The sequence below is a fragment of the Platichthys flesus genome, chromosome 20 (assembly GCF_949316205.1).
Source record: "Platichthys flesus chromosome 20, fPlaFle2.1, whole genome shotgun sequence".
NCBI classification, from domain to species: domain Eukaryota; kingdom Metazoa; phylum Chordata; class Actinopteri; order Pleuronectiformes; family Pleuronectidae; genus Platichthys; species Platichthys flesus.
In genome coordinates, this window is record NC_084964.1 from 18,543,999 (window position 1) to 18,556,002 (window position 12,004).

General features: G+C 47.7%; 1 protein-coding gene across 2 annotated transcripts in view; it reads right to left on the reverse strand.

The window, feature by feature from the left end:
* The window catches only part of etv4 (ETS variant transcription factor 4), a 28,262-nt gene extending 17,166 nt beyond the window's left edge, over window positions 1-11,096 (reverse strand). Inside the window, exons 1-4 of one of the 2 annotated variants that reach the window (XM_062413716.1) lie at window positions 10,959-11,096; window positions 10,301-10,387; window positions 10,107-10,154; window positions 5,110-5,163 (exon numbers count right to left, since the gene is read on the reverse strand). In XM_062413716.1, the coding sequence (XP_062269700.1) occupies window positions 5,110-5,163; window positions 10,107-10,154; window positions 10,301-10,387; window positions 10,959-11,019 (250 nt within the window). In that variant the 5' untranslated portion in view covers window positions 11,020-11,096. Of the gene's footprint in view, window positions 1-5,109; window positions 5,164-10,106; window positions 10,155-10,300; window positions 10,882-10,958 lie in introns of those variants that run through there. The other variant, XM_062413715.1, reaches the window with a different exon arrangement.
* Window positions 11,097-12,004: the final 908 nt, after the last annotated feature.

Sequence of the window (12,004 nt, forward strand, 5' to 3'; positions counted from 1 at the left end):
CATCAGCCCTCTCCATCTCCTGCTCCTCCTCCTCCTCCTCCTCCTCCTCTTCGGGATCGGCGGGGGATCGATACGGGTCGTACGCCGGCTCTCAGCTGCCTCCACACACCTCCTGCTCCGTGTCAGCATGTTGCTCAGAGGTCCAGCCCTGCAGCTGCCTCCTGCACTCATGGGCACTGTGGGTTTTCTGGGCTGATTTACAGTTTGCATACGTGCGTGGAGCGACATGTGAGTTTGAAGCAAAGCCTGCAAGAATCTAGACGGCCAAAATGCAGAAGAAGATGAAACTAGCACATTCACCGGGGTGTCAAGCTTCATCCTATCGAAGCCAGAGCCGTTAAAAACCTGTGTCTACTGCGGAGTCATTTGATCCGGCAGCGAATGCCGATTGAATCCATTCCCACAGCAGACAAAAGCCAGATGTTGGCGGGTGTTAGTGGTTTTTTGATGGGACCATTGGAAAAGGGGGCAAATGTCGTGAAATGTCAAAAGGCCGCGAGAAAAAGCAACATGGAATTAATCTAACAAACAAAAATCTGAAATTCTTGGCCAAAGGGAATTCATTGTGTGGCACTAGCCTGAGAAGTGGCAGAGGTTAAGATGTGGGAATGATAAAAGAGAAGTTTAGTTCTTTAGCTCTAAACCTTCTCAGCTAAATAACCGGGTTGAGTCTTCTTATCAACAACAGGAGCTGAAACCTGACTGAGGCCAAAGCTGCAATAAACTGGAATCATCCTTCAACAGGCAAAATTAGACATAATCCCAGTGTTGTTAGTGACTGCTTCAAGTTGAACTACTGTTGTTTTTAACAGCCCCGCCCCTTCTTCTTCTTCTTCTCTTTCTTCTTCCTCTTCATCATCTTCTTCTTCTTCTTCTTCACGGCATCTGTTCCCCTCTCTCCTCGACCTTCCAAAGAGAAAAACATTCCAGCTGCAGAAAGCTCAACCGTCTTCCTCGAGCAAACTCACTGCTGCCGACATAGAAATGCACAGACACGCATCTGAGCGTTGCAGGGATGCACCAGCACACACACACAACCCCTCTTTTCCTCAACACACACACACACACACACACAACTCCCCTCACTCTCCAGTAATAAAACACACACTGCCGTCCATTCACAAAGCTCTGCTGCTGACATTCGAGGCTGCGCGGCCCCCCTGGCTTTGACAGGGCTGTTCTGAATCAACACGGAGGACCTCAGCCTCCACTTCCCGACTGAAAGCTATAAAACACCTATTACGCAGCACGCCTGGCTTTTACAAAACCATTTCTTTATTGGATTTGATTGACTGAATATGACTAAATAACGTCGTAAGCTAGCGACAACTTGTGGACTTGAGAAATTAAGCAAACACCAAGTCAGGATCTGGATAAAACTGGAGTTGCAAGTCGTAAAAACCTGATATTTTAAAAAGTTGTTGTAGAGGGACGACAAAAAAACAGGTCTGCACCTCCCGTAGGTGTTGTTACTGTTGGAATAATACCCCCCCGATGTCATGAATGAATGTTCACTCCCCTCGACTCAATGTGCTGCCTCAGCCAGTCTCTCACAACCGACCCATTCATAAAAGAGCAGGGCTGAACTTTGTGTGTGTGTGTGTGTGTGTGTGTGTGTGTGTATATGTGGAGATCAGGCCCAGTGCATGTGTGTGTGTGTGCACCAGTGAGTGGATGAGAGGCCGTCAAAAGAAACCGTCCGTCCAAGTCGGACCATTTCGAACCATTTTACTCAGAAGCAAAACACACACAACAGCACTGCAACAGACACACAACTCATTGAGGAGCGAGCGGGCCTCCCCGGAGCGAGCGAGCTGCAGCCGCACATATCTGGCAGGCACCTGGATGTTTTTGCTCGCTTTGTTGCATAGCAGCTGTATTTTGGAAAGTGGAGAACACAGAGGTGCATGTTTTCTCTTTTGGGGGAGAGAGAGGGAGGGAGGGAGGGAGGGAGGGAGGGAGGGAGGGGCTCCATTCAGCCGCCATCCAATGCTCCAAAACACATTTAAGTTCTGATCCAGAAAAACAACACAAACAGGAGGAGGTCTGTGAATTCATGACAAAGCAGAACACACAGAGACGTTGGGTCTGAGTTGTGTTACCGGAACCTTTGCTTTCTACACTTTTTTTTATTTCTGCCTATGAAGTTTATCAGTACATTATAAAATCCCCTTTTTGATTTTGAAGTGTGTCTTCATCTTTCCATTTGGCCAACGTGAGCTACTTCCAGTTTTTTCTTTGTTCTACTTGAATAGTAAAAAACTGTTGGATGCACAAAAACAATCCTAAAAATCTCACATTTAATAAACCAGAATAAGAAATGGATGTTGTGTATTAAACCATAAAAGAAAAGGAATCATGAAATAAGAGTGAAAGGGAGAAAGGAGCAAAACAACAAATCCGATTTTGTGAGGCAGATTCTCGTTTATGAGTTTGTTTATTGAGTTTATATCTTTTCCTTCCTTTTTCTTCTCCTCCTTCCTCTGCGCCCTCTTAAAAGTCTCTCCCCCCCTCCTTTTTTTCATCTCCCGTTCTCTCCTCCAACTAAAACTTGCTCCACGAAAAGCACTGTCACAGCATTCTATAGCCACAACTTCCTATATAATTACTGCGAGCAACAAAACTAAACAATCGTCCCACACAGCCCCAAAATCACTGGATTAGTTCACATCTTGGAACACTCAATGAGTATGTGTGTAGAGAGAGAGAGAGAGGTAGAAAAGGGAAAGGGGGGAGGGGGTGTCCAGATTTTTTAAATTCGACTAACTTTGTACAGACACAGGAAGGGAGGGAGGGGTTTGGAGTATCCACTTGGACGGGAGGGGGTGTCGGAGAGAGGGATCTGTAGTACTGTAGGGCTTTTTTATGAATGAAGACTGAAGAGGGAGAGCAGCCGAGGACTGGGATTGGGGGGAGGGGGGGGTGGTGCACACACACACACACACACACACACACTTCCTCTTACGCACGCAGGGAAGAAAATTTATGAATGGGTCACATCTCTCGAGCTGCTCCGAGTGTAAACAACATGCTTGGACAAAGAAGAAGGAGCTCTCGGCCTCGCTGGGCGCTCCACACGTCCTCACACGGAATAAGTAACGTGTTCGAGACCCTTTTAATTAACTATGTGCAATATAAGTTTTCTTTGGAGTGACACCTCCACATGTCCCCCCCCCACCCTCCCGCAGGCACCGAACAGACAAAGGGAATCTGTCCGACAGCGTCAGCCGGGGACAAACCCCCCGAAGGTGCTGTCAGCTCCCAAAAGCAACCATCACTCCTCCTCCGCTCCCGATGAGCACCAGATAGAAATCACATCCTTCTTTTAAAAAACGACCACAAAGGGACAAATCACATTAGTTCAGTGGTGGGGAGGGGAAACACAATATGTGTGTGTTTGTGCTGTTATCACCAACGGCTCAATTACCTTGGAACACACACACACACACACACAAGCAGGTCAGCAAGTACATAAAAGTTGCATGTTTGTGTAACCCCCCCCCCCCCCCTCGATGGCCGCCTGCAGACAGAGCATGCTTGTTAGCCGCGGACGGAGCAGATGAGATCGACTTTCCAGATGTGCAGGTATTACACAATCGCTGCTGCGCTCCCTCCTCTGCTCTGGCATTCCAGCTTGTCCCCCCTGTCTTCTCCCCCCCCCCCCACCCCCCTTTTTCTCTCTGTCAACACCGCACCCATGCAGGTAACAACCTGACTCAGTAAACAACAATGTTTAATTTTACCCGGGCGCCATTTTTCAATGCAAGCCTCAATTACCCTCCAGTCACCTGGGATTAGAGCTCTGCTTTGTGCTCCTTCTTTCACGGGCTCGACTTTCCAAAACAGGTGAGTCACCTGTTTCCTAAAAGCACCAGACCGTGTGAGGCCTTTTTGTGTTTTTAATAAAGCTCACAAATGAATTTATTTATAGTCACTTGTCAACTTCAGTTTTCCATCAATCAGAGCTGAATAGAGACGCTCCACTGAGATGCGCTGGCTATTGACTGTGACCAGCGGGGACACTGTCAACGCCGGAGTGTCTGTGCAGCGTATAAGTGAACTGCCCGTCAAACTGAAGCCCCCCCGTGACCCTGCAAATCATACCCAGGTCAACCGTTAGCAGAGCCCTGACAGCTGATTGGCTGACAGGCCAGGAGGTTAAGTAGACATGACCTCCGGGTGCCCCGGGGTTCATCTCCACTTCCTCCGCGGCATTGTTGGCCAACAGACGGTGACACTGTTGCACAGGCCATGTGTCACAGAGCGGCCGAGCGGTAGAGCGCCGGTTCGATCACATGATGTTGACACACAAAGGACACACGGGTCTCAATGAGAGGACCAACCTTTGACGGCCACTGAGAGCTGTCACTTTGGCTTTTGGGATGAGATTATTTTGTGGAGGGGTCTCTGGGTCTCTTTAAGGAACCCTGTCAGTGGCATTGCCAAAGACGGAGAACCCCGCACTGGGTTGAATGGGACAGAAAAGAAAAAACTGTGTTTGTGGAGCGACAGCCCCCCCCCCCCCCCCCCCCCCACCCCCCCACCCCCCACCCAGATCCTGAGGCTCTATTGTTAGGACGCACAACAAAAAGAGGGAAACTCATTCAAACAGCAGCTCAGTTGTGCGGCCCAGGAATTTGCTTCTCCAGTTTACACCTTCCGATTCGCACAAAGGGGATCGACTCTGTACCTGCGCCTCAATCCTTTCTTCTTACTGGTTTCCTGGGCTGTTCCCGTTCAGCTTTTCAAAGGCATGCAAATGGATGACAGCAGCACACAGACGTGCCCGGCTCATTAGGCCTTCTGTTTCTGCACAGCTCTGTCTGCCAGGGAGATTACTGTATCATCAGCGGGTTACAGTATCCCCCCCCCACCCCCCCCCTCACAGCCCGAGTGTGAGCGCTGGCTTCGTCCTCGCTGCAGCTCGACTGACCAAATCCGAAATGTGGGTTAAACTGTCCGTGCACAGCTGTGTCCGTGTGACACATCGATAGACGACAGAACCAACGACATGTTGTCAGCAAATCAGATTTCTCGTTCAAATCCACTTAGCGACATGAGCACATACATGTGCACACTGACAGGTCTCATAAATAATAAAGTACTCACAGTTCTCAGAGTGGAAATCAGGAACAAACTGCTCGTCACTGTCCGGAACCTGAGCTGAAATGAGAAGACAAAAATCAGCAACCATAACTTTAACATTATTATCATATTTTAGACAAAGCCCCCCCCCCCCCCCCCCCCCCTTAATTCAATCTGTCTTTCTCTCTTCCTTCAGATCTGAGTCAGAGCCTCGTTGGACTTGAGGCGACCTTCACTTCATGATTTCCGATGCCAGCGCTTCGATCAATACACGAGAACACGGAGCTCATGAATGGAAACGCAGATGTTCTCATAGAACCCGACGTGGTTCTGTGTGTAGTCAGTGGCTCTAGATATTCTTGGAACTTTTCCTGTCACCCCCCTGAGTAACAACATGTCCGAGTGATTCATTACAACAGGAAAGTGTCCACAAAAATCACAGAAACGAGAGTTGATGATGATTCAGACACACAATTACGACACAACATTACAAATATATCCGATTGAAAAGACACGTAGAAGACACAGACGTCAATTTGGACATTTTGACGCCATGTCCTGCCTCCTGCATGCCCCTCCCACAAATGTTCTAGAAATGTTCCTGATCTGTATCCGGTCCAGAAAATATCCAGACCCAATTTTACAGATATTATCCAGAGTCCATATCTGACGTTGACTGTTCAATAAGCAAACAGACGAGTTGATCCCCAGCTTCAGGACAGTCTTTTCCCTTTATTATTATATATTCTATTCAAAGTATAAAATGTAAATATCCATCTCGTCCACTCAAACCAACGAGGCGTCTTCGTGCTAACGGTGAGACAGTCGCGGTAAACCGGTTTCAGTTTCCAGAGCAGACGTGTGAACAGCCTGAACTGGATGTTCTGGCTAAACCAGTGAGGAAATCTGTCAAGTGGTGTGATGAAGCAGAAACACCGTCACAGAGCGGTTGGGGATTGTGTCTAACACCGATAAATAGTCTGGATTTCATCTGCTGCATGTGATGATCGTCAAACTGGACGGGAACAGAGGACGACAGCGAGGAGGAGGGAAGTGAGAGAGAGGAAGAAAAAGTGAAGGTAACAGTGCTCCATGGAAAACAGCTCCTCTCTGCTGGGATTCAACATTTCACTTATATATAAAACGCCAAGAAAACATTCCTATAAGGTTGAAGTGAGGAGAGGTGACTGGGCGGAGCAGCCGGAGGCCGGACGTGACGGTTCTACCACAGAAATCACTTGTGTGATCTCTGGATGCAAATAAGTTAGAATCCCAAATCATTTGAAGGCTAATTCCTTTACTGAAGGCTGAGAAGGTCTGATGGTCCCACTGAAGCAGGAGGTTGGAGGCATCACTGGTTCTGTCCCTGATTCAAAGACCTGAGCAGAACCAGGGTGTGAAGCCGTTTTTTTAATCTGGCTTCAATCCAGCTCCACAGGTTTCTGGAGTTTTTTCCACTGCCTGAAAGTCACATTTCCATCATGATACAATCAGACTCAAAGGGAGAAGAGGGTGGCTATCATTAAATCAACAGCGTGGCGCCACATTGTGCAGAACTTCAGACTCCTCACTTTGGCCCTTTGACTGTAACCTCTACCCCAGAAGCTCAAATCTGACCCAGCGCTCGACCTCACTGGCCTCTCACTTCATCTACTACTACGACTACCAGACACACAAACCAAACCACAAACCCCCCACACACCCACAGAGGCAGAGGACAAAAAGAGGAAATAAGAAATTGAAATCCACTTTCTTGTCGTCACGCTCGTCCTTCCTGTGCGGAGGAAACCGGACGACGACGTTCGGGAGCATGTTCAGATAAATGACATCGATTTATTTTACGTAACGCTGCATCCTGTGTGTTACTGTACTGTAATACTATTACCCCCCCCCCCCCCTTTTTAACTTTTCAGCCTCCCAGCCTCAGGGGGGGGGGAAGAAATAAAACTGCAGCATGAGACAGAGCAGGGGCCGAAGTGGAGCTGCGCAGATCCAGCAATCAATCACTTCCACTAGTTTCAACATGTCCAGGATGGAACAGGCCGGACCTCATGAAGACGCAGGAGACAAGAAACACGGATGACGACCACCAGACATCAGCCCGAACCCCGGTGTGTGTGTGTGTGTGTTTGTGTCTGTGCACTTTCCGCTTGCATGTGTATCTGATTTGTTTCCAGGAACACCTCGTCAGGGGCTTTGAGATGCAAGTCAGCACAAGAAGGAAAGTGGCTTTATACGAGCACAGGCGCATGTTCTCCTGATGCTTCCAGGCACCTTGAATGACTTTTTTTTTTAACTCCCGGTAGGAGATCCTGGGAGGAGCCAAGCCGCCTCAGTCATATAAACCTAAAGGCCAAAATGAGACAAGATGTGACAGGCTCCTGAACTCTTGCCATTCAGTGCTTCACCCTGTCTTTCTTTCTCTCTCTCTCTCTCTCGCTTCCGCTCTCCTGTGGCAACAAAAAAACTAAAAAAAACTCCCTCCAGCCGACCAGGTTTTACAATCTGGGTGAATCCCTCACAACTGCAATCAGTCATGATAAGGTCTTTAATTAATGCAGCAGGAAAGGAGAGGTCTTAGCCGGGGAAGCTGAAAACAAGCCCGTACTTAGGGTGGAAGAACACTTTGATAAAGTTACACTTCCATCTTTCTGTCCTGACGTTTGTTTTTCTTTTTTTTTTGTGCTGTGTTCACTGTGAGTCGACAATAAGCTGCCCGTCGGGTTTCAAAGTCAGAACAGGAGGTTCTCTTCTAAAGAGCTGGTTCTTGAAACCCCCCCAAAACAAAAAACACATATATTGTGTTTACTTTCTTAATTATTTTGGGAAGTTTTACTTTCATTTGTCCAGGATTTGACTGGACAGGCTGCTTCTGCCTCCAAAACACAATAGAATCATCGTTGCCACATGGGAAATATTGATTTATCGAACCAGAATCTTCAAATTATTGTACGCAAACTGAGTAGGGATGGGACGGTCAATACCGCTGGGAAGACGTCACGTGAGAAAAGACGCTTAAACACACACGTGATCCAGATTTTACTCTCCAGATCACAACTGACAATATAACTGACAATACTAAGTGTTCGCAAAATTATCAAATTATCATTCAGAGGGCAAAATGATCACACAAATATGATACTTGTCAAACATCTGGCAACACTTGACAAGAGGTGAATGGACACAACTCTAAAAAAGAACAAATTTCAACAGTAAACTAACCACAAAAGTGTCTCCGCTGCTGTGAGTAAATCCCCAAAACACCCTGTGATCAACTTTTCTTTTTTATCGAGACCCTCCACGTAAAACCGACTTCTGCGAATTCTATGGATCATTCGGAGAAATCCACTTAGTGGGAAATAAACACACATTTATTCGAATTCTGCAGGAATCTCACAGGCCGATACACCTTCAGCAAATAAAACCAAAAGCATCCGGATTATTAAAGAGTGAGAAACTTGTTTGTTTCTGCGCTCGGAGCCTTTGAGGCGTTTACAGCCGAACCTGTGAATACGAAAAGCCTCCAACTTTGAAGCGACACCCATTGTGTTGTGGTTTTATTGGCTCCTTGGCTCTGTGCCCTTTTTTTTGTCTGCGTGAGACGCTGGTGTGAAGTGAACTTGCCGGTTTCTTTGACGCCGCATGAGAACAGGGGGAGAGGGCTAACATGCATACAGTATTGTTTGGTCATAGACAGCAGCAGGCTGAGGAGGTGGGCTCTATTTAAATGTCTGTCTGGCCTTAAGACAAACGCAACAGCCCCAACTTCCCTATTGTTCCTCTGGCCTGCGTGACTCAAAGTCAACACTGGGCCTCGTTGTACTGTTCTTTAAAAAAAAAAAAAGGGTGACACAAGCAATTTTCATGATTAGAAATGTTATGAAATTCCACAGCGGCAATAAGAAGAGAGCTCCACCCATATGCACTTCATTAAAACGCCATTTATGAAGAGCTGGAAAGTTTCGGTCATGAATTTGAAATCCCCTCCAAACATTAAACCGGAATCTGATGTTTTTTTACCTCTAATTTGAATTTAAAACTTTCTTCTCACTAATTTTCTGCAAAGTTTTTGATGTCAAAAGTTTCATTTCGAACGTCCACATGTTTCCTTTCTACATCTTGAGCCCCAACTGGATCCAAACCAGTCCCGATGTCACACCTTTGCTTTTACATCCACATCTTTAAACCAGATCAATGTGAAAAATAACCTCCTGAGCTCTTTCTGCTCAGTGAGCATCAAATGAACACATTTTGAGCTGGGGAGGTGTGTGTGTGTGTGTGGGGGGGGGTAAACAGGATCAATCGAGGGGGGGGGGGGGGTTCATGTGAGTCACGTTACAATATAAATGTCAGATTTCCCCTTTAAAGCTCCACATCAAAGCAGCCGACACAACAGAGTTCACACCTCCTGGTGCAATTCTCAGTTTATACCCACTGTCCTGCTGCCGCTGTGCTCCAGGTCAGAACCACAAACAGGCGTCACGACTGCTGTTGTTCCCCCCCCCCCACCCCTCCTCTCTCGACGTACAGTATAATTACTCCATTAGGGCTCATGTCATCGTTGCACTTATCAAGTCTACAAGCTGACAATTGCCTCATTTCATCGCTATGTGCCTTTTGAGTGACACAAGGCAAACAGGCTGTTTGTTTGCCTTGGCCCCGCCGACTGGCAAGCGCCCTACATGCCAACAAGGCCAAAATAGGACATGCTCCACTCATACTGTCCCGTCTGTGACTCTGTGTTCTCTCTGGCCTCTTCATCTTCTGGTGGTGAACCCGTCAGAAAGTTTCAGCAGCAGTGAAAAACTCAGATATCATCTTTAATCTTCGAGGACAGCACCTCACTGACAAATGGAAACTTTGTGGAGACTGACAGAAAAACCCAGAAGGCCGTATTCTGTTTGTGACTCTCCGTGTCCACCAGACACATCATCACCTTCTGGTGACAGTCATAAATAAATGTGCATCATCACAGCCAAGCACAGATTAAGAGGAGAATCAGCCTGAGGGCCAGCGCTCACCTTCTGTGAGCCATGTCTCCTGGAGTTGGCTTAAATCCTGGAAGAGGTCTGAAGGAAGGAGAAAGAAACAGATCAATACACAGCTGACAGATCAGAAGGTGGTTATTAGAGATTCAAATGCAGAAATGAGACTTGAAGGGTTCATAAACCAATGATGTAAACATGCAATGACACCAGACTTCCACTTCTTTTACCTTCAGATTCCTGAGGGGGTAATTCTGTGTCCATGTATTTCCTCTTCGCTGCCATCAACAATCTATTCAGGGCCCCATTTCCTGCGACTTCTGCAAAGAGCCACAGAGGAAAAGTGAGAAACAAGACTCCAGCAGGGAATCGACCATGAAAACAGACAATGCCATGTTGACTGTGCCACGGAGCACAGGCTGGACCGATGTACGGGACTAATCACTGGGACGCGTCTGAGGAGAGTGATGGTGATGATAATAATAATCTGAACTGGGTCACGACTGGGAGCCCATAGGTGACTGGCAGGGCTCCGTGGACAACAACACATTTCCCAGTTGCGTGGAGGCGATCGGTGGAAAAACAAACGCGCAGCCTGAAGTGAAGTGGCCGCTTGGCACGAACACGGACGCGCTCCTCGTCCCCGAAACAAAACACAAACACAACAACCCCGCACAACTCAAAGTGTGATTGACTTGTGTGTAGATGTTGCGGTGGGATCGGACGCGCGGTGCGGGAGCGTTTTTCAAACCATCGCGTATTTCATCAAAAAGAGAGAAAAGGAAACAACTCGTGCAGACGCGAGACGGATAAAAGCCCGGGAGCCTGCGCCGCAGCAAAAAGCGCGCACGCATTTGCAAAGTATATAAGAGAAGAGTTCATCCATACGTACATTCGCTAAAGTGTAAGGCACTTGCTGGTCCAAATATCCATCCATCTTATAATCCATCCGTTAACCGTTTGTGGTCATTGAGGCTGAGCCGAGTGAGATCCACGCAGCCGTGCGCGCAGAGGAGGGAGCGCAGCTTGTGAATGGAGCTGCGTGGAGGCTGCATGCATAATGAGCTCCATTCACAAAAAATGCCGAGGGGAAGTGATGGCAAGTGATTACCAGCGGGCTGCTGCCCCCTTTACAAATCCCTTTTGTGTGCGTGAGCGTGCGTGTGTGTGTGTAGACAGACAGCTCGTCAAATGCAACCTGCAGAAATCTCAGGTAAAAACACTTTTACGCACCAGTTTACGCACTTTTGTGGTTTTGGGGTTTTGCCTCCTTTTTGGTTTATTGCGCAGCAGGATTCGTCCCCAGCGTTACAAACACAACACAACACAAACACACGTGAAGTGTGGTGTGATTAATGTTATTTCACAGTTTTTTTTATCTCACTGCTCGGGCTCGTTGCCACGTCTGCCCACACGGCCGGGCTCCACTCTCCTTTAGGAAGCAGCTGAACGTGTGAGGGGAACCAGATGTTGCTCGAGTCCCTGCAACCAAAACCCAGAAGGGCATTGACTCGGTGCAGTTTGAATGAGTTCCTATTGAAAGTGTTGAGACTTTTTAATTTCCCAGCTGTTCTGTCATTTCTCTATCAGATGTGATTTTGATTGGGGGGGTGGGGATGGGGGGTATTTTCAGGGAGACTTCTTTGCTTTTCCAGCTCGCCCAGAGGAGGCTCCTGATTGGCTGATTCCCTCTTTCAAGGGCTCAAATTTCTCCCCATTGTCCCGCATGACTACACTGACTTATGAATGAAGTCTCGGTTCAACCCCGGGAGCCAATCAGAAGTCCGGAATCCACATCCTAGCAACCGTGGGTGGAGCTTGCGGGCACAGCAGCCAATCACCTCCCCGGACACTGTGGTTCTTTTATACTGGATTTTCCAGTTGTTTTTCATTCACAAAAAAAGGAGAGGGGGGGGGGGGGGGGGGGGGGGGGG